At 58.5% G+C, this 21856-nt stretch overlaps 1 protein-coding gene across 6 annotated transcripts; it reads right to left on the bottom strand.

Annotated features, from left to right (window-relative positions):
• Nucleotides 1-1458: 1458 nt before the first annotated feature.
• On the bottom strand, nt 1459-20751 carry SLC45A3 (solute carrier family 45 member 3). Of its 6 annotated transcripts, none has more exons than XM_059145543.1 (6): nt 13687-14396; nt 13115-13199; nt 7924-8299; nt 6294-7076; nt 5310-5575; nt 1459-3264 (listed from the first exon to the last, which is right to left on the bottom strand). In XM_059145543.1, exons 3-6 carry the CDS (start codon nt 8093-8095, stop codon nt 2827-2829), a joined length of 1659 nt encoding a protein of 552 aa, XP_059001526.1. In that variant the 5' UTR covers nt 8096-8299; nt 13115-13199; nt 13687-14396; the 3' UTR covers nt 1459-2826. The 6 variants fall into 6 exon arrangements, with proteins under 6 accessions (XP_059001526.1, XP_059001522.1, XP_059001521.1 ...); XM_059145539.1 differs by having other exon boundaries at nt 13682-14396; XM_059145538.1 differs by lacking the exons at nt 13115-13199; nt 13687-14396 and adding an exon at nt 20610-20751.
• Nucleotides 20752-21856: the final 1105 nt, after the last annotated feature.

Below are 21856 nucleotides of genomic sequence, written 5' to 3' on the forward strand. Positions count from 1 at the left end.
GTGGCTCAGTGGGTTAAAGTGGGCTAAAGCCTCTGCCTTCAGCTCAGGTCATGATCCCAGGGTCCTGGGATCGAGCCCCCCCACCCGCCCCGCCTGCCTCTCTGCCTGCTTGTGATCTCTGTCTGTCAAATACATAAATACAATCTTAAAAAACAAAACCAAACCACACGCTCAAGTATTTACAAGTGAAATGAAATTGTGTCTGCCGTATGCTTTAACACTACCTCCCCCTCAATGGGTTGGGGAGAAAGAGTAGATAAATTAAAAGGGAAAAAAAAAAATTAAAAGGGCAGAATGCTAATAATTGTTAAAATTGGGTTCATTGTACCAGGCTCATTACTCAGGTATGTTTGAAATTTTCCAGAACACAAAGTTAAATATAGAATTTTTTTTTTTAATATAGAATATTTTAAAGATTTTATTTATGTACTTGAGAGCAAGAGCAAGGCTGGGGGCGGGGCAGCCTCTCCACTGGGCCCCAGGACCCTGAGAGCATGACCTGAGCTGAACTCAGACACCGACTGACTGAGCTACCAAGGTGCCCCCCCCTTTTTAAAAAGATTTTATTTATTTGACAGAGATCACAAGTAGGCAGAGAGGCAGGCAGAGAGAGGAGGAAGCAGGCTCCCCGCTGAGCAGAGAGCCCAATGTGGGGCTCGATCCCAGGACCCTGAGATCATGAGCTAAAGGAAGAGGCTTAACCCACAGAGCCACCCAGGTGCCCCGGTGCCCCCCCCTTTTAAAGATTTTATTTATTTAGGATAAAATATAGAACATCTTAAAAATAAATAAAGCTAGTTCTTAAAAAAAAAAAAATGTAATCTCTGTACCCAGTGTGGGGCTCAAACTCCCGACCCTAAGATCAGGAGCCACGTGCTCTAACCACTGAGCCAGCCCAGTGCCCCCAGCACAGCTGGTCCTGCACATGGTGTTAAGTACACTGAGGAGGTGTTAACTACACTGTTCCAGGAGGAGCGGAACAGGAAGGCCAGCCAAGTCTGGAAAGGTGAGAGAGATGGCATGGCAGGGAAGACTCTGAATCCGCCCTCAGCCTGGCAGGAAGGGTGAAGGAGACAGGAACCAAGGCTCAGTGACGTTGAAATCCAAGCCTGCACGGGCCAGGTTCCTTCTTCCTTCCTATTGCTGCAGTTGATAGAGGGTGCTTGTTCCAACTTTTGGCCACATTATGAGCCCTTTGAGAAAGAGAATGCCCCCACTCTCCTGCACTCCATGTTTTCCCTACCGGCCACCCTCAAATTCCCAACAACTCTCCAATCCAAGGGGTAGCACATCCATGCCCAAGCGCCAATCATAGGTCGCGTACTGGTCTATGGCTCCATCTGCTGGTGACACTGGGAACTGAAGCTGCCCACACAGGATCCCTATTGAGAAGGAAGCTGAGGATAATTTGAGAGAGATCTGATCCTTCCCCCTCCAGGAAAGATAAACACAGGCCAATGAAACATATAAGAAGCCTTTAATTTTATCACCATAAACATTATACTCTGATTGCTCACAAACAGTATAAAATATTTACTCCACTAAATAAATAAGACATAACATTATTGCAAACGGCACTTTAAACCCCCCAGAGATAAGACCTCCTTAGCCCAGGCAGGGGGTACTCCTGAGATTCCGTGCGAGATTCCCCAAGCACGGATATGCCCTGGGGGCTGAGACGGATAAAAGCTCTTGAGGAGCCACACTCTGTGCTTCCGATCCTGGAACAGCCCCAGGGAGAGGGTTGTGGAGTCAGTGGGGAAACGGGGTGGAGGGGTGGCCAGCTCCTTCATCAGTCCAGCCCTGGAGAGAGCAGAGGGGAGTGGGGGTGGGGGGTGGGCTGGGCCAAGAGAGGAGGGGAGGCTAGGGAGGCTGCTGAGACCCGGAGCCCCCCACCTTCACTCACCCCCAGCTCCCCCAGTCTTGGGTAACATGATTTGGGATATCAGCTGGGTAAGCAGAGCTTCCAAGCTCCTGGGTTAGGCAGTTTTAGGGCCAGACTGATCACCCAAGGGAAGATGATTCTGGCAATGCTCAGCCCGATAAACCAGATGCCTCCCGGGGCCCACTGGCGATCTCACCTCTGAGACACCGAGATGGCAGAGCTGGGAATTGATTCCCCTCTACTTAGTTAAATAAATAAGTTAAATATTTAAAGGCCTGTGTCCCTATGATGGCAACATAGGGGCCAACAAGCCATGTCCTGATCAAATGTAGTTGTTGGGGGATGGGAGAAGGCAGTGCCATGCGGCCAGGCGGCTTCCTCTCTCCCCACAAATAACTTTCATAGTCTCAAATCCTGCAGAGGAGTTTCATACTAGAAACTTCCATGCAAGACAACATCAAAGGAATCTATGGGATAAGAGGGCTTGGAGATGAGAGACCAGGTGGTCGAGGTTACTGAGCTCTCCAAATCCCGTCTCTGGGTATGTCTTGACCAGGACACTAGCAGTTAACCCTGCCTGGGTCATCTCCCTGCAGAATCCCGCATTCCAGTGCACGGAGCTAAGGAAATGGCCTACCCTTCTGGCCTCCCTGGAGAAATCCAGACTGAAGCCCGTTTGGACCAACAGTCAGCCAGCCCGGAAGACTGGTGAGAGAGAGAGAGAGAGAGAGAGAGAGAGAAAGAGAAGCCCCAGTCCCCTACCTGTGCAGCTCTGCACCTCACCGCCACGGGGTGGCAGCAGAGAGCCACATCACTTTGGCAGGGACAAACTGGAAGGCCCCCCCAGGGGGCCAACTGGATCCACTGTGGGGGGTGGGGGAGGGGTTGGGACCCAGGGAGGCAGGGTCCTCAGTGGTGACCCTCAGTGGGTCACAGGGACTCTACACAGAGTATTTGGTCAAGTCACTCTTGTCAAATACCACCTGTGTAGCAAAATAAATGGCCACAAAACCAAGGCCCGCAGCCGACACCATGTAGGCAGTGACAGACTGGCTGAGCTGAACAATGGAGCCCATAAACAGGGACGGGGCCACCTGGGACAGCAGGAATGCACTGTCCAGGATGGCAAGGTCCAGGCAGATGCCCCGGCCCGGGATGACCCTGGTCTCAGGCGGCTCGCCCACCACCACCCGCATGGAGACGTCGCAGGCAGAGGCCCCACAGAGCACAGGTGAAGAAGGGAGGAGGCCGCCGCCTCCAGCACCCATGTGTCCATTGGGGAAGGGAGATCCGGGCTTGGGGCCAGGTGGAAAGTTGGGCATCAGGCTGTCCTCACTGGCACTACTTCCGGCATCTCCTCGGTATTTGGGCAGGAAAACCTGGGGAGGAGGAAAACGGGAGAGGTAGGAATCCAAGCACAGGATCCCAGCTCTGAGAAGAGACCCCAGCATTCACACCAGAGGCCGGAAGAAGCCAGGCCACCAGCCTCAATGACAGCTGCGCAGCAGGCCAGACCCTCCTTCGTCCGGGTCTAATGAAGACTCTCCTTCCAGGGCAGGGGATGGGGGGCACAGATCTGAATCCAGAAGTCTAGGTCTCCTCTAGCCTCTCCTGGAACCAGTAAGGAGCCGGCAAACTTCAGTTGCAGGTCAGGAAGAGAATGGAACCCCAAGGTAGAGGGAAACAGGTGAGAAGACAGACGTGTAAGAACTGAGGAACAAAATCCAGAAACGGGACCCCTGAGGGCCCAAATGCCCACACAGGGGGTTAACCCTCCTACTTTCTACCCCTCACCACTCTGCCTTGGGACATACTCCCCAACCTCGCAGAGAGATGCTCTGCTCCCACTGGGGTCCCAGGCCGTACTGTGAGGCACAAGGCCCCAGACTCAGGACAGGGAAGGCCCAACAGACTCAGCCTGGAGGAAGAGAGGAACAAGAGGAATCTTCCAGACTCCTTCAGCCTAGCTGGGCTAATGCTGAAGCCCTTCTTGCTTCTTTCTCACTGTGTGCTAGAACCCCCTACTTAAGGATAGGGCTAGAATTTAGCCTCTATGTCCCTATGCCCACTAGCGCCTAACGTGGAAGGGTCCTTGAGTCGGCTGCACTGGAGCTGGGACCCATGGCAGAGCTCAAAAGGGAAGGAGACAGCTCTTGGGGTGGCCAGAAGTAGGCAAGGCAAGTACAGATGGCGTACGTGGCCAAGTGTGCCATCAACTGCTTCTTGGAGTGGACGTCCCGGGACCTGTCCTCCCCGCCTGCCACCCCCGGAAAGACCAGTGAGCCTGGAGCCTCAAGAGGCCCCAAGGCTAGACACACTCCGCGGTCTGAGGGGAAGACCAGCCTGAGCATGTTCCCTGAGTGCAAGTGCGCATGCCCAAGCCTGGCGTCCGGACACCAGCCCCGAGCCCCCAGCCGGGGCAGCAGCAGAATGAAGGCCAATGAAGGTCATCCGTGTGCTGACAGGGGCCTCAGGGACCGGGCTACCCCAAGCAAACCCTGGCCCCTCCGTCCACATGCCCCACCCCTGCAGCTGCCTATTCAATTAACCACCCTCCTAGCTAGCCATTTCTCCGCTACTTCACTCGTGTCTTCCGGCGGACAAACTTCCTCCCTATGGTCTGGAAGCTCTAGGAGGGCAGGCCCTCCTAACCTCAGGACACCCCAACTTCTTACCCTCTGGCCAGAGCTCCCTGAGGCCCGTGAAGGGGACAAAGGTGACCACACAGCTTTGGTCGCGAGGCTTCCCACAGAACGGGGCCCCTGGAGGGGCTGGCTGGCGTGAGGCCAAGCAGGAAGGAGGCCCCCAACTTACAGCGGCTGGGTGAGCCGTGCCAGGTGCATCGGGCTCAGAGACCTGCCGTGGGGGCGAGGGAGGGGACAGAGGCAAAGGTGAGAGACAGGAAAAGAAAAGAGAGAATTAGGCAGAAAAAGAAGATAAACCAGAAAGAGAAGGGATAGTGAGGACCCTTCTCCCTCTTGGAGACCAAAGCGGGGCAGGGCCCATCACAGTGCCCCTCCACGAATAAAGAGAGCCGTTGCCAAGGCCAGACCACCACTCAGGGCGGCTGAAGCCAGGAGCCCAGGAGGTCATCTGATCAGCCCCAGCACCACCTCTGCCTAGAACTACCCAGCCCAGACTGAGCGCCTCCTCCACTAGCCCAATTCTTCTGGATCCCCAAAGAAGGAGTTAACATTTCCTGCAATTATCCACTCAAGTGCTTTATAGCCCTGACACCAGGAAGTCATTCCCAGAATCTAATCTACACCCTCCTTCCGTGCAGCCCACGTCTCTGGCCCAGGGCTACACGGCTTCCTCTCCAGTCAAAGAAGGACTTCTCGCTCTCCAGCTCTCCAGCCGGACACCAGCCAGGCTCCTCGGGCTGCCCTCCGCCCCCGCCCCACCCAGCGGCCAGTGTGAGTACCTGCTTCTCCCGGTGGTAGAGGGAGGCCAGCGTGTAGGGCAGGATCTGCAGGGCGGAGAAGGTGAAGCCGGTGAGGGCAGCCGACGCGGTCACCACGGCCACGCTGCGGGACAGGCACATGGTGCCGGCAGCCACGGGGAAGGCCACCACGCTGGCCAGATAGACGGCCCGGGTGCCAAATCGCTGCACCAGCCGGTCCATGACCAGTGAGAAGAGCAGGGACACTGCGCACTGCAGGAACAGCCCCAGGCTGCCCATCCGGACCCCTGTGGGGTGGGGGTGGGGAGGAGAAGAAGTCGGCGGGAGCAGGAAGAGGCTGGTACAAACTGGGGAGGGCTCAGAACTGTGGCCAGGCCCGTGTCTCCCCCACCCCAGCCATCAGCCCACCCGACTGCCACACGTGCAATCTAGGTTCCTCCAGGCAGGCCGTTAGATGGTGCGGTCAAAGCCTCCAGCTAAGGGCAGGGGACCACTCCCTGAGGGTTGCTCCGGGCCTCAGCTAGTGCTCAGCTCTCTAAGACAGTACAAGGGAACCCAAAGACAGCTCTGCACTTGGCTCCAGGACAGAGCTTGGGAATGCTGAGCTGAAAGTCTGGCCAGGGAAGGGGGAGAGTCTACAGGGGGAGCAGAGGGCACACTACAGTTGGGGCTAGGTGGACCCGAGACGTGGCCTGGACTCCTCTGCCCTCTCTGTTCCTTAACTAAGCTGAGCCTTTTCTTCTGGCAAATGGAAGCAATGACTCTGAGCAAACTCTCCGTGGCCTGAGGTGCTGTGACCGCAAGCCACTGTGGCGGCCTCGTGCACAGACAGGCCCATTTTCCTGACCAGGATATCGGGAACAATCGGGAACCCAGACGCACAGTAATGGGCCTGGCTCAGACTGCACAGAGTGCGGGCCACCACAAGGCCATCCCCTGCAGCTGGAGGTGGGGGGGGATCTCTCACAGCAGGCCCCTCCTCGCCCCCCATTGCAGAGGCCTTACCTTCATCATAGTGTCTCCGGGCCTCGGTGCCCGGCTCAGCCCGGGGCACACCCTGGTACAGCCCCTCGCCCACAAAGTCCGTGTAGAACAACGTGAAGGTCATGAAAGCCATCCAGCTGCACAGCTCGGCCACAAAGAGTCTGCGCAGGGTGCGAGGCACACGGCAACAGAGCTGGTGCAGCCGGGGAAACAGGGCGCCCAGGCTCCGGAAAGCCAGGCGGGTGTGGCAGGGGCAGCAGTGTGGCCCCGGGGGGACAGCCAGCCCTTCCGCCGGCTCAGCCGGACCCAGCGCGGCCTCCTCGGCCACAAACAGTGTGGCCGCCACGCAGGTGAGGAAGATGACAGTGAGCAGGCCGAAGAGGCACTCCTCCTGGGTGCCCAGGTAGGGGGCCAGGGCGCTGGCGTCCCAGTCGATCGCAGGCAGGAGGTAGCCCAGGCAGCCCCCAAGGCTGATCATGAAGGCGTAGACGGAGAAGGCCTGGCGACAGTGGTCTGGGTCCCGGAAGAGGTCGGAGAGCAGGGCCTCCAGTGGGGTGAAGCACACCTGGCCGCAGAAGTCCAGCAGCCCCACGCCCAGGATCAGCAGGGCCAGCTCCAGGGGCCTGGCATCCAGGCACAGCAGCCCCGCCAGCCAGCCGGCCCTCGGGATGAGGAAGAGGCTCAGGAGGACGCCCAGGGACAGGGCCCATATGAAGGGCCTCCGGCGACCGTAGCGCCCACGCCAGTGGTCACTGGCCGAGCCTAGGAGTGGGACCGAGATGAGGCCCAGCACTGGACCAATGCCTGCAGGAAGGACACATCGTATGAGCCACAGGCTGCAGCCCTCGGGAGTGGTGGGGAAGGGAGACCGAGCTCCTGGAGGAGGACGGATATGACCACCACATGCAGGGCCACTTCTTTGCTTGACACGGTATGGGGTATGTCACGCAGATTCTAGGTTCGCCCTCGCAGCCAGGACCACTAACGCCGCATCCTCAGATGGGCACAATGATACACGGAACAACCGGTAAGTGAGCCTGAAGCACAGGGGCCAAGGGAGAGGTGGGAGGCACGAGGCAGGGTTTCAACAGGCAGTGTGACCCCCACCTCCAGCCCAGCATCCTGGGAGCCACCCCAGGGCGACCTCTTGCCTTCTGTGGCTTTTACAGAACACATCCGCAGTCGGGGCCCAGCCTGGGCCCTAGGGGATAAGAAAGAGCCCTAGCTGAGAGCCCCTGACCTTCCTAATCGGTAGCTAGCCCTCCAGCCTGCCTAAGTCACCCAACTGCTCAGCAGCCTCCATGACTGATGAAGCGGGGGACCCCAAAGGGTATTGCAAGGATTAAATGAGTAACAGATAGAAAGGGCTGAACTAAGGGAAGAGCTGTGTCTGCTACGTGCCAGGCACTGTGTGAGGGTCTGGGGTATTGAGGGGACCACGGAATGTCCCTGTGCTCTTTTCCTGCTAGGCACCCATTGCCCCACCCCTGCCCACAATCACCCATCCACCCAGCAGGGCCCAACCTGCTGCCTCCACTGGCTCTTCCTGAGCCAGCAGCCGCCTCTCCCTCTTTGGGCAGAGGCATCGTCACCCTGCCTCCTGGGTGTCATGGACCCGCAGCAGGAGGCAAGGAGGCTGTGCTGCACTCACCGAGCACCATGGTCATGAACTTCTCCTCGACCCCCACCTCCAGCAGCAAGGGTGGCACATAGGTGATGCCGGCGGCCAGGCACACTTCCAGGCCGAAGGTCAGCAGGTTGACCAGCAGGAGCTGGGCTTTCCGGTGCCGCAGCAGGCGGCCAGCCCACAGCCTCTGGACCATGGTGGGCTTCACGCGCTCCCCGGCTGCCGTGGCTCGGCCCTGCTCCAGACGCCCAGGCCTCTCCTCCTTGCTGCCACTGAGTGCCCCGGCCTCTGCCAGGAGCCCATTTCTGCCAGCCTTCCGCGCAGGTCCGGCTCCTCAGGCCACGCTACACGCCTGTGGGTGCGGGGAGCCTCGGTGGGGACATAGCTCATCCCTCAGATCCTGAAAGCACAATAACAGTCAAACCCAGACTGTGCAATCCTGGGAACCAGGCCTCTGGGATTTGCTCTGAGTTCTCTGAATCCTGTTCACTCCCAGGCTGACAATGGAGTGGCCGTGCCACCCCTGCTGCCAATCAGGAAATGCATGTTAATATTAGCCTAAGGCTGACATAACTAATAAGGTAAATATCATTTTTAAACCTCAGCACACTCCAGAGCCAAAGAGATGTCCATTTTTCTCTGTTTTGGACTATCTTTGCCTTTGCCCTTGCCTGCCGGTATGGAAAAAAGAAAAAAAAAAAAAAATCAGACCAATTGAATTCCCAGTTCCCCAGGCCCTGTTCTCAAGGTGCCTCTGGAGACCCTCTGCCGGGCCTGGTGTGTTTGCTTTTCTCTCTCCACTTCCCAAAGCTGGGCTGGTCAACTCCCCTCTGTTAGGAGCAGCGCTTCCTATCCCGAGCTGCTGGCCACAAGCCACGTTGCATCATAACCCCGGCCCCCAAGAACGAGGACAAGGGGGTGGGGAGGGCGGGGAGGCTGTGGTTTGTTGGGTTGAGTTTTAACCTGTCATTGAAACCACTTAAAGAGGGCGCCCCTGGAGGACCTTGGCCTGCAAACCTCTTCCTGGAGTCTCTCCGTGGAACGTTCCCACGTGGACTGCCCAACTGTCACGGGACAGGGGGGCCCGCTCCCAGGTCCCCACCTTTCAGGGGCACCGAACGGCACCAGCCCGTACAGACACCCGTAACTGGGCGCTGCTGGAAGGGTCCCCCCACTTTCCAGAAAGCCCTTCTCTGCTCCCCAGATGGTTCCATTCTCAGCAGAGATGTCCCCACGGCCCTCCCCACTAGGCCTACCTCCTGGGCATAGAGACCCCATTGGGGCAGCCACGCCACGCTGTGCCCCCCAGCCCCAGGCAATGGGCCTCCAGCTCTTGCTTCCTGACAACAGGACCCAAGGCGGTCTGCTCTGTTTAGGGGCGACCACGAAAGAGGGAAAATCAAGTCAGCCACAAAGAGAAGTAGAGAAGGTGGGTCTTGCTGAGAAAAGTGCCCTAACTTGTCATTCATTCCTCCCAAAGAGGTGCGGACAGAGCCTCCTGCCACTCCCAGTGGGAGTCTACATGCCCTCCCCTGCCTCACCAATTCACCCCCACAAAGGCCCAGGAATAGCACTGGGTCCACAGTCCCCAGGGCGCCTCACCCACAGTGGCCTTGGGCGCTACAAAGCCTGTGGTAGGTGCTCTCTGAAATACGCCACAGGGAAATCAGGTCGCTGCCAATCCGGGGAAGATGTGTCCTTCCCATAACTGCTTTCCAAGCCCTAGGAGACCAGAAAGGAAGGCCAGGCAACTTGTGACCTCTTCCCCAAAGCTCTACTCAGACCCTGACGATCCACTTTGGGAAGGGGCATGCACTCCTATGGGGGTGGCACAGGGAGGAGCGTAAAATAGGGGGTGGCATGGCTGGGAGGGGCCACACATCAGTCCCCGCTGGGCAGTTCTGAGCCACGCTCATCCCCCGCTGCAGCAGCCCCCGGGGAAGCCAGGAGCCTGCACACAGACCAAGATAGGGTGCTGTACTCTCCAACCTGGAGGGTGGGGTTCTGGGCCAAAAGGCTTCCAGCCCATTCTACTCCCCGCCCCCAGTCTGGGCAGGCCCTGGACATTCACCTGCTGTTGGGTCCTCCCTGAGCAAACAGACGGTCAGACCCAGACTCACCCACAACCTGCCCACATTCCCAAGCTCTCATTGCTCCCTGTGGTTGCAAGTAAATTGCAGTCCTGTGACAAAACCAGGCACCCCGCCTGCCTCCTTCCCTCCCTAAGCCGGCCCCTTGCTCCCTGGAAGACGCAGGACACCCTCCTTAGCCCACAAGAGAGAAAGACAAAAAGATGAAAGAGGGTGAAGAGAGGGCTTTCCCTTCTTCAGTCCAGATAGCTCAGGAGGGGCCTCCCCCTCCCTCCTTTCTCCTGCCCCTTCCCCTCCGCTGCACCAGGCAGCTGGGGGCTGGTCCAGGTGAAGAATTCATTCAAAGGAATTGGGTAGGAGGTGGGCAGGCTCAAAGCCCAGCGAGCGCCTCTCTGTTCTTAGGTTGCTAAGCCCATCCTCGCTCTTTTGACTTCAACTGTGCCCCAAGGTCCAGGGCACTCTTGCCCCACCTAGACTAGAGTTGATTCTTTCCAGCCCAGAACTGCCTAAGGAATTCCAAGCCCATAAGACTATTCTGCCCTTCCAAAGATCCCCCTCCTGGACGTTCCCCAGAGCCCCAGTCTCACCCCACAGCATCCCCACTCCGGGGTCCTCAGGGTGGAGGGCACCACAAAAGACTCCCTCAGTGCTAACCGGCCACCTGCTGTCCCTCCAGGGCAGAAGCACAGAAGCCCAGGTCCACAGCAGTGGGGAGGCAAGTGGTTTCCTGCCACTTTCCCACTTTCGTGGCCACCCCTCCCTCCCGCAGCCCGAGGACGCGCTGCCCAGCAAAGCTTCTAAGTGACGGATGACTGTCAGCCCCCGTTTGGGGCACCCCCGGTCTTCCTCAGGAGTGCAGGCACGGAGACCAAACTCAATTCTCCCCAGTACCCCGCCTGTCCCACTGCTCCTGGAGCACTGGGCCCATCTGGCAAACAGAAGATCCACCGGAAGAGCGGGCCTCCTCTGGAGACTCACCTGGTAGGGTCGAGGCAGGAAGAGGAGGGCAGCGGGGTACCCAGAGGGGATTGTGGCCTGACCTCCGGAAAGGAGCAGCAGCCTTCGGGGAGGACGAGTCCTTCTCAAGTTCTAGGTATCTGTCTGTCCTCCAATGACAGGACAGCAAGAAGGCTGGGAGAAGCCCAAGACCTCCAGGAACCTCCATGGAGCTCTGCCCCAGGCCATCTTTCCTCATCCCTGGGGGAGCAGAACGCAAGCCCGCTGGGCCTGGTCAGTGAGCCCAGCCCCGGAGCAGCAGCCCTATGGGCAACCTTCCTAACTCCCTAGCACCTGCGAAACGTTTTCCCCAAGAAGGCACGGCAGAAAGCAGTGTGGGGGTCGGGGGTGAGCAGCGGGAGAGATGGGAAAGTCCGAAGGGCCCCCCCATCCCTACCCCCACCAGGGAAATCCTGGCCAGACCCCCGGAAGGGGCAACTCTTGAAGTTTCAAACGTGGTGAGGGGACCCACAGCCCACTGGGCAGGAAGCCCCACGCTGGGTTCGGCCACAGGCGAGCGTGGGGAAACGAAACTGAGCAGCGAGAACAAACTTGGCCTGAACTTTCTCCAAAATTCAAAAGACAGAGTGAAGGCGGCGGGAGGAAAGGCGAGAGCCCACTTCTGGTGGCTCCCTGCGGGAAGGGAGGGTCAGAGGGACGCATAAAGAGGCCTTTGAGGGCTTTCAAAGGGGCTCCTGCCCCCCTCGCGCCCGAGGTGGGGCTGGGGGAGCAGATTCCCTGCGCTGACGGACAGAGGCCAGAGGAGCCGGGCTGCAGCCCGCCGCGGGCCAGTGTCAGGCCGCAATTCTATGGGCTCTTTATGCAGAAACCGGCGTTCCCCACCCGCCCAGGCACATCAAACAGCTCGGCCCCCACCCACCCTGACCCCAGCAGCTCGGCGACCCTGCGCCCTCCCGCCACACTCATAAAGCCGCCCGGCTTTCCCACACGCTCCTCTACCCCTCACAGCCCCCAGGCGGCCCCTCCCGTGGAGAAGGAAACGGGGTGGGCTGGGCTCCCTCCAGGAATCATGACTCGGCTGCAGGAAGGGGGTGGGGCCACTCCTGGCCAGGCTCCCCCACACAGGAAGGGGGGACCCCCATTCCCCCACACCGGACTGGATCCTAGGAGCTCATTCCAAACCGAGCTCTCCCAGTTCTCTCAGCGCTCTAGGCTGGGGGCACGGAAGAGGACTGGGGCGTTCACCAACCCCGCATCCCCGTGACCCAACCCCTTGCCTCAGCCCCAGGGGACCAATGTCCTTGGCCTTTACTGGTAAGACCTAGCACACTCCCGAAATGCGCTCTGCCCTCCTGGGGCCCAGTGCCGCCCCAGAAAGAGGCCGTGCTGGCCAGCCAAGGGCCCTGCAAATGAGCATCCTTTGAGGCGCCAGCTCTCACTACAGCCCCGGGCCGGGCCGGGGGCTCTGGGAATTGCTACCTGGGCAGCTGGGGGAAGGGCGGCACACAGGACACAGCGCCTGGGGCGTGCCTCCACACCCACATTCGGTCTTGGATTCTCGGGCTCAAACTTCGCAGGAAGGGCGGGTCTGCTCTCCCCCACCCCACCCTACAAAAAAAGGCAGCGTTCTGCAGAAAGAGGCCAGGCCTGGGCTACGCAGGATGCCCCCAGCCACCTGACCGCTCAGCTCGGGTTGATGCAACCTCTCCATCTCGAGGGAATGGGCAGAAAGGAGGAGGGGGAGGGCTGGAGCGAGGGGAGGAGGGCCCCACCCCTGGCCCAGACTGGCTCCCCAGCTCCGGCCTCCCCCAGGGCCTAGGGGCCAAGGATTTGGAGATGGCCCTGCTGCGCTGCCTTTTCTTCGCTCGGACTGGAAGCCTTCTGCTTAGCAGCTTGTCAGAGAGAGCGAGGGGGCTGCAGGCCGGGACACAAAGGGGGATTAGGGAGAAACCTCTCGGCCTGCAGAGTAATCCATCAAACTCTCTCCCGGCTGCCAGCACTGGCCCCTTCCCACTCAATTCCCCTTCCAGCTGCCGCGGCCCCCCCACCCCCTCCAGCTCCGGAGCCCTGTCACTTCGGGCAGCACAGAGAATCCCAGGCCCTGGGGGGGCAGAGGGGGCATAGCGCAGACACTGGGAAAGGGGCAACGGCCCCCTCCCCCCACTCACCCCCAATGTGTGAAAACCCAACAGGTGGCAGTGGCTTGGAGGAAAGTTGCTTTTGTTGCCCTGTCTGAGAGCCCCAGTCCCGCTTCTGAAAGGAAACAAATGCGAAGAAGAGGTTGGGGGAAGGGGAGGGGAAAGGCCCCAGAGCCCACTCTCCTCTCCTCTCCCCTCCCCTCTGCAACCCTGTGACAGGAGTTCTGGGGCTGCTCTGACCCTCGCCTTGGCCGGTCAGTCCTGGCCAGCCCAAGTGGAGGTGAAGCACCTTCCCAAGGGGTCACCTGGCAGTCCCGCAGTGACATTCTGCACAGACACACATCTGGCTCCAGGCAGAGACCTCCCAATCAGACTTCCCTTCGGACAACAGTGGCAGCCAAGGGTCACGCCAGGTCACCGTGACCAAGTGCCCTCCGACCCCAGGCAATCAGTTACTCTTCACCCTCGAGCTCTCTTCAACCCCCCCCCCCCCCCCCCCCGCGCAGGGCCACCGGTCATTGAACCCTGGAGGGTTCGGCAGGGTGCCCCTGCTGGTGGCAGCCTGATTTGGGTGTGCATGCCAGCTCCCCCACTCACATGACCTGGGTAGTGGCCCGCCGGACCCCGCGTGAGGTGGGGACCATGAGTACAGGCATTTGCAGGGCACGGAGACGAACGCCATGCCCCTCGCAGAGACAGCTCGTGGAAGTTCTGGCAGGGACACCTGGCAGAGGACTCTCTCACCCCCAAAGGGGAGCAGCGGGAGCATTGTCTGTCAGGGCGGAGGGACTAGCAGCCCTTCTTCTCCGGCAGCATTCCCCTCACCCACGTGCCGCCCACACCGCCCTCGCCGGCCACTCACGCCCCTTTTGGCCCCCGAGGCAGAGGAATGCCAGGAATGCAAATGCCTCCCCAGGTGCTGGCCCGGACAGGTGAGGAGAGGTCACTGCTGCAGACCTGGCGGGTGGCAGAGGCTTGGCGGAGGCGGAGAAGGAGATGGAGGGTGGAGTCAACCTCCCCGGTTGTGGGATGAGGGTGGATCCCCTTGCAGGGACAGGAATCGCAGTGGCTGACAGCCGCTGTCCAGAGGTGTCTGGCATGTACTGGATACCTGACATGCCTTTCCCTCTAATTCCAAGCATTCGAAATGCTGCCAAGTGCTCTGAACTGGGAACCAGGACAGAATAGTCCAATTTCAACAACTTTTGCTGCTATATAGCCTGGACAAGCTGTTTTATACACACACACACACACACACACCACGGACTCACAGGTGTAAAATGAGAACGAGTCTATATACGGTCTAAGGTTCTTTACAACTGAACGGCTAAGTGATCTCGTGCCCACCCGCCACCCATCCCACTCCCTGTCCAAGCCTCCGGTGTGGTGCTCTCCCTCAGGTAAGTGCTCACTGCCAAGGCCACATGGCACTGGGGAGGGGCTTTCACAGCCTTCCATGGTAGAGAGGCCAGGGACCCAGGTGGAGAGTGCCAGTAGTTAGCGGCCACCCAAGACTGAGCCAAGTAACCGAGACATCTGGGGGCAGAGTTGCCATCTTCCCTACTCCCTTCCAGAGCTGGACTCCAATTGCCTGGCAGAAATTGGTAAATTCTTTCTCTACTTGGGCCACAAGAAATGCTTCCCTACAACGTGGGGTAGAGGTACCAAGAGATCCCCTGGTCCAGGGTGGGGAGAATGGGGAGCTTGGCACAGTCTCCAGGCCGCTGGGAAGTTCTCCGCCTCTGATGCCTTCTCAGTTCCTACAGCCCCTGTGAAGTGAAACTTGAACAGCCTCCCTCCTAGTGAATTTGAACTTTGCCAGCCAGCCAGCCAGACCGGGCAGCTCTCCTCATCCCGCACAGCCAACCCTTGCCCCCGCCCTGCAGACTGGCCTCCCTCAGGAGGTGGAAGCACGCAGACAAGAGGCAGGGGATAGAGGGTCTGGACAGACCTAAGGAGGAGAAGAACCCCCGGCTGGGAGGAAGGACCAGGATGCTGGTCCTAGCTCTGCGATGTCCCACCTCTAAGGTTTCAAGTTCAACGGTCTCAGGCCCTTTCAGCCCTGATATCCTACAGTCTGTGACCAGTTCTATTTATCATCAGAAGGCTCTGGGCCAGAGCCAGCCCTATGAAAATGTGTTCTCAAAACCCCAGTCACTCAGTAGTGAGCAGGGTGCAGGGGGTTTCCAAAAAGGACTCTTTTATTAAAGAGTCCTAGTTTGCCCACGCTTGAAGGAAGTATGCCTCAGCGCCTGCAACCTAAGCTCCCCCAAAGGACTGTCAAAGAGCACAAAAATTAACTGGCTCACTCGTTCACCCATCCACCCATCCAATGCTCGCTGAGATCCAATTACGGGCCAGCCCACCATGAAGGTGCGGTGGATACAGAGACCACGGCCTGCAGCCCCCTTTGGGAATGCTAAGACCCAAGCCCCTAGAGTTGGGGGCCCGCGGTATAGGGCATAACCGGTTCTCCCAGGGCTTCCTGGAGGAAGAAGCCATGATGCAGAGCCTTGAGCAGGTCAGACCTATGCAGAAAAGGGCAGATACCTGCAAAACACAGCCACTAGAGACTGGTACTTCTACACACACCAACCTCTCCTTTTGGCCTCTCCCCGGTGAGGCATAGTGGCAAGAACACCAGACCCAAAATCGTGGCAATGGGTTTCAATCTCAGATCTGGACCAAGATGGGGAAATGTATCAGCCCCGGGGCTGATTTTCCTTCCAAAGTATGGCCATACTCCATTTACTTCCCCCGACACATCCTCATTCACTTGACTCCTGTCCAGCTCAAGTCCGAATATCCTCTTGGGCTCCCTGGAACCCAAGCCGTCAAGGATCCCCTCTTTCAGGGGCAGCTGGGTGGCTCAATCCGTCAAGTGTCTGCCTACAGCTCAGATCATGATCCCAGAGTCTAGGGATCAAGCCCTGCATCCAGCTCCTTGCTCCTTGGGGAGCCTGCTTCCTCTCCCTGCCGCTCCCCCTGCTTGTGCTCTCTCTCCCTGTGAAATAAACACATAGATACAATCTTAAAACAAAACAAAAAAGGATCCCCGCTTTCCTCGAAAACTTACTGCACTCAACAGGCAGCTCTCAGCGTTGGATGCTGCCAGTGGTCCTTCTGGTCTCCTTCCCTAACCTCTGCCCCATCAGCCCTTCAGCTCCTGGAAAGCAAGGACCACAGTCCCCGTCCAGGACCTAGAAGGAGGAGTCCTCAACAGAAGGACTGAATCAGTGAGGCTGAATCAGGATTCCTGTCTGCTGCAACATGAACGGCCTGCCAGGGATTCAGGCAGGGCCACGCTCGAGGTATCTGGGCGCCCAGCTCTTTGCAGCGACAGGAGCCAGGAGCAGGAAGCTAGATTGTCACATCCCTAGAGATGGGCTGTGCGATTCCAGCTCGGAAGCTATTTGTGCCAGCTCAAAAGGATATTCGAGATTAGAGGCTGGGTGAGAGGTAACAAAGAGCACTGGGGAAGGAGGGAATTGTCTCTGGCTCCTGAGGGCAAGGCTCCTGCTGGGCATTGGGTCTGGCCTGAACCTGGTGACTGAGGGACTATGGGGCTATGGGCCATGGGACGAGATGCTGCTCTCCAACCCATTCTTGCTGGCTCATCCCAGCTTCCCGGAGAGAGTCATCTCCCGAATCAACAAAGAAGCGGAAGGGAACAAACACGCAATGAGCCCCTGGCCTGTGCAGGCCCTCTGCAAAACATGCCTATCTCGTGTAATCCCCAGGGTAACATTGCGCGGTGAATATTATCCTCGCCATTTTATAGACACGGACGCCACGGCCAATCGGTGAGGCAGGCCCGTCTCCAACATCAGAAGCAAGAAGCCCTACAAGTCATTCAGGGGCAGTGGCAAAACTGTGGACTTCTTCCCATGGAGGAGGAAACATAGACCTCATAGTAGGAAAAGGGATTAAATAGGAAGTTCTGGCCAGATGTCAGGACCACCCCGTGACAGCTCAGTCAGCTCCTGCCCCCCAGCAGGGACACTTAATACACTAGACAAAGCTCCACACTCCAGCTCCAATGCTGGGAGTCAAGTGGCATCAGTGATCACGATGCTGGGCCTGGCACCAACTGGTCCAGCCTCTGTCCTTGCTGCTCAGCAAACAGGGCCACTGACTATTCAAAGAAAGGCAAGCTGGGTTTTTCTTCTGGCCATCAGAAAGCAAAGGGCTTGGGGGCCGGGTGTGGGGGAGGAACAGAGTAGAACCCCATCTTCAGTATGCCCCTTCTTCCTCATATGGTTTCCCTAAAAATCACAGCAAATAACCTTTCTGCAGAGGAGGCTCTTAATCTTTCAAGATACATATTCACCTCTATTATCTCCTGGTACTCTCGCTCACCTTGAGGAGATAGGCAGGGCCGGAGTTTCTGGACTGATTAAAAAACAAGTCACACACAGTATTTATGGAGAACAGGCCAGGATGTCCAGTCCTGGTGTGTTCTTTGCACTAGGCCACAAGTTCAACAGCAAGTAGGTCATTCACAGTTTACATATAATTATATATGGTCTCACTCCCCTGCTCAGAAACTCTGGTTTCTAAGCATAAACCACAAATATTGCCTCCACTGTCATCCGATAACAACAGCTGACATTGATCAGGCTCTGTTACACCCCCTGCGGCCATGGGAGCTCCACCTGTATCAGCTCCTGCAACTCTCAGAATCCGGTGACGCGGTGCCTTACAGAGGAGGAACGGGAAGCACAGAATAATGAAATAACTTGCACAAGAGGAAACGGGGTTGAAATCCGGGCACCTGGGTGCCGGAGGCCAGTCTCTTCACTAGTTATACAGACTCCCTGAGGTCGGGGAGACCTTGCTCCCAAAGAAACAAGAGCAGAACCCAAGCATGGAGTCCCAGGCTGGGTGTTGCTGTCCATTTGGTCCTGAGTAATAGACATAGTAAGTACTAGCTAACGTTTATTGACCACTTACTATTACCTAAGCCACAAAGTCCAGAGCTCTGTATGCATGATTTAATAAAGCTCTACATTTTTCGTATTTTACATATTATAGACCGTTAGCTATTTACATTTAAGAAACAAACAAACAAAAAAAAGCTACAGGGCACCGGGCTGGCTCAGTCAGAAGAGCATGCAACTCTTGATCTCGGGGCCCTGAGTTTGAGCCCCAAACTGGGTGTAGAGCTTACCTAAATAAACTTAAAAAAAAAAAAAAAAAGCTGCAAAGTATTGCCATTATCAGCCCCATTTTGCAGCCAGGGATATGGAGGCTTTGAAGATGTTAAGTAACTCACCCAATGTTTCCATACCCAAGAGAGCAGCCAAGGTAGAAAGCCTGTCTTTCTGACAATCTAGGTTCTTTTTTTTTTTTTAAAGATTTTATTTATTTATTTGACAGGCAGAGATTACAAGTAGGCAGGCAGAGAGAGAGGAGGAGGAAGCAGGCTCCCTGCCGAGCAGAGAGCCCAATGAGGGACTCCATCCCAGGACCCTGAGATCATGACCTGAGCCGAAGGCAGAGGCTTTAACCCACTGAGCCACCCAGGCGCCCCAATAATCTAGGTTCTTACCCATAATGCTGTGTTGTGGGTTCTAATGATCCAAATGATGGTACTTAATTTCACTTTCAGCATCCTCAGACCATCCCCACGTTTCTGCCTTGTCCCTCCAGAGCCCTGCCCAGGCTGCGAGACGGGCCTCCACACCAACCCACCACCACCTGGTGGCCTGGAAGGACTTGGGTGGGCCACCGAGAATCAGGAGCAGCTCTTTCTCCTCCTCCTTCGGGATAACCCGAGAGCCAGGAGGGGCAGGGAAGTTCACCACAAGCTCCATGAGGAAATAGGAAAACTTCCCCTCACACACCCCACACACATACTCTAAGTGGGGCCTGTATGTCCACAGCTGTACATTCAGCCACAGCTGTATTTTCCTCTTCAGACTCATCCTGCTGACTCAAACTCCATTTTTCTAAGCACCTTTAGAAAAACAGAGTCCTGGCTCCATGACAGGCCTGGGGGGAGGAGATAAGGGAGGAATGAGGAGATGGGACCCATCCAACAGAAGGGCCTGTGACCTCAAATACCGCAGCACTCACTCCCTAGGAGAAGCTGGGCTGCACATTTCCCGGGGCTTCCCTTCCTGCCTGTCCCTCCCGGGCCCTCCCTTCCCCACCCCCAAGGCCAGTCTGCTCCCCAAGCCTTGGGCAGGTGAGCCCCACACCAAGGCTGCTTGTTCTGAAAGGAGATCTGCTAGGTGCCTCAGGAAAGGCGGCCAGAGGCCCCCGGGGCCTCACCCCCAGCCCCGAGCAAGGCTTCCAGGAGCAGAGGTGAAGGTGGCCCTGGGCCTAGGTGCCCGGGCTGTGCCCCGCTGCAGACTGCAGGGCAGCAAAACAGCAGCTGGGCTATTCTTAGTGTCCGCTCCACTGGGATCAGGTCCGTGTAACAGCTGAAGGGCAAGTCCTCACCAGGTACCCACGATGCCAAACCCCTCCCAACCCCAACTGTGGCCCCTGGAGAAAGGAGGAAGCCGGGAGGCACGAGCAGCCCTGGGGGTGGAGGAAAAGCTGAGCAGGTCAAGAGTGTCTGTGAGGAAGATGGAAGCTGATTCAGAGGTCAAGGGCAAAAGCAAGTCACTGGGGGTTCGTGCGCTTCAGGGGAGCAGAAGACTAAGCGAAGGGCTGGCTCGCACTCGGGAGAAACGCCGCAGGTCCCAGTGAGCTCCTCCAGCAGGCCATGCCACTACCTAAGCCCAGAGTCCTGAGAAGCCAGCGCGGATGTCCAGGTACCATCTCATCACACCTGTTTGCTGATTTCAGCACTGTCACCGTCCCTACCGGAGGCCCCCTGGGGGCGCGGAGAAAAGGGCCTCTCCTTTTCCTCCCTCCCGCCCCCGCAAGGATGACCGAGGCTGCGGGGCAGTGGGCAGAGGAACCCACACACCCACACACTCCAGCCTCAACTCTCTGCCCGGAGCCCGGCCCCAACACTAGCGTCCGAGATCGCTCGGTCACCTCTCCCTCCCTTCTCAACCCCCGCACCTCAGCCCAAGCAAGCTGGCCCGAGCCCGGCGACCCCACGGCATCCCGGCCGCCGGCCCCTTTCCCGGCTCCCCAGTCCCGGACTGTGCGCGCCGCGGTGACTCATCCCGTGCCTTTCCGGCGAAGCCGCGACAAGGGAAGAAAATAAATGCAACTTTCCAAAGAAAACTCTGACGCTGGAGCTGCAACAGGAGCGAGCGGCCGGTCCGCCCGCCGTCTGCCCGGCCCGGGGCTCCCGGGAGGGCCAGCTCCCCGCCCACCCGCCGCCGGGCCCGGGACAGCGGGCGACCCGGCGCTCCAGCCCAACCCGCCCTCCGCGTTGGAAAGCCCGGCTCTGCGGGGACCGAGCGGCAGGACAGAGGGAACGCGCCCGGGGCCCGCCACCTCCCCCGGGAGTAGCGCGGGGCGCGGAACACGCCACCCCGCGGAGCTCCGCCGCGCGGCCCCGCTCCCTCCCCCGCGCCGGGGGTCCCCTCCCCCGGGAGAAGAGGGGGCGCGCGCCTACCTGGCCGAGGTGTGCGGCTGTCACCCAGGGCCGGCGCGCGCAAGCTTGTCCCCACCGCCTCCTCCCAACGCGCGCCAGCCGGGCCGCTTTTAAATCTCCAGGTTGCTCGGCGGGGGGAGAGAGCATGCGCGCTGGGGCTGCGGGAGGGGGAGGGGCGAGGCAAGGCGGGTCGGGGGTGGGGGGTGCGGGAGGGGTAGGGAGGGGTGGGAAGGGGTGGGAAGGGGTGGGGCTGGTCCCGGGGGAAGAAAGCGGGAGGTCTCGGAGCGGTCTTTGTAGCCGCGACCGAGACGGGCAGCCCCCGCGTGGCTCCCCGCCTGCCCTGTCATTACCTAGGGCCGTGCACCGCCCCCTCGCCGCTCGCCACCAAAACATTTAGGTAGAGACTGCCCGGCTCCGCGGGGCACCTCCCCTCCCCGGAGCCAGTCTGCGACCATTACCCGCACGTGCTGTTCTGGCAGTCCGCCGGTCCGGGGGCGGAGCTGCACCCCACCCAGCCGGGACCAGCCGTTCGAAGGAGATGGCACCCTCTTCCCCCGGTCGCTCTTCCTGCCGTTCGCCACCCTCCGAAGCAGAAAGCGTTTCCTAACTCAGTCCTCAGTCCCTCTGTTTGAAGTTAAGAGCCGAATTTCAATTTGGTGTCCCCTGAAAGATGTGACCGGGGGAGAGGGAGTGAGGAGCTGAAGTGAAATGTCCCCTTTGTCGGCTGTTGAGCAAGTTCCCAACAGATCCCGTGTTTCCAGAAGGCCTTTGACAAGAGCAGAACAATGCAGGTGGGAGACACAGAACTGGAGGCCCAGGCTAGCCTTGGCGTGGGGGAGGCCCAGCTGTGCCTTTTTCCTTCGGGGCATTGTATTGGGGTGGAGAGAAATCACAGGTGTGTGGTTTCTTCGCTTGAATACCACCGCATCACAGCAAGATGCCTCTGAAGGGGAGAACCTAGTTGGCTGTAGCCTGGACTGGGCACCTGGGTCACTGGGACCCAGTGCTGGCCCTGTCACCAACCAGGTGTGATGGGAAGCAAGTCCCTTCCCTACCGGCGCTTCTGTAAGCAGTTGGCCAGAACATCTCTACAGGCACGGGCACGGAAGCTGGGAGGCCAAGAAAAGTGGGAAGTACAGGAAGGGGCCAGGCGCAATGGAGAGCAGAGCGAAGTTGAGAACGTTCAAAGTCACTAGACACTTGGAAACTGTCTCAGCACTCATTCCTCCCAACAGGTGACCCTCTGGTGCCCCAGTGACTTTCCCAAG

The sequence above is a fragment of the Mustela lutreola genome, chromosome 14 (assembly GCF_030435805.1).
Source record: "Mustela lutreola isolate mMusLut2 chromosome 14, mMusLut2.pri, whole genome shotgun sequence".
Taxonomy (NCBI): Eukaryota; Metazoa; Chordata; class Mammalia; order Carnivora; family Mustelidae; genus Mustela; species Mustela lutreola.

Excerpts from the sequence above, each read along its gene's own strand:
- SLC45A3 (XM_059145538.1), bottom strand. The coding sequence starts at position 8,095 with ATGGTCCAGAGGCTGTGGGCTGGCCGCCTGCTGCGGCACCGGAAAGCC. Across the intron at positions 7,077-7,923 it reads GTTCATGACCATGGTGCTCG|GCATTGGTCCAGTGCTGGGC; the intron begins GTGAGTGCAGCA and ends TCCTTCCTGCAG. Across the intron at positions 5,576-6,293 it reads CCGGAGACACTATGATGAAG|GGGTCCGGATGGGCAGCCTG; the intron begins GTAAGGCCTCTG and ends CCCACCCCACAG.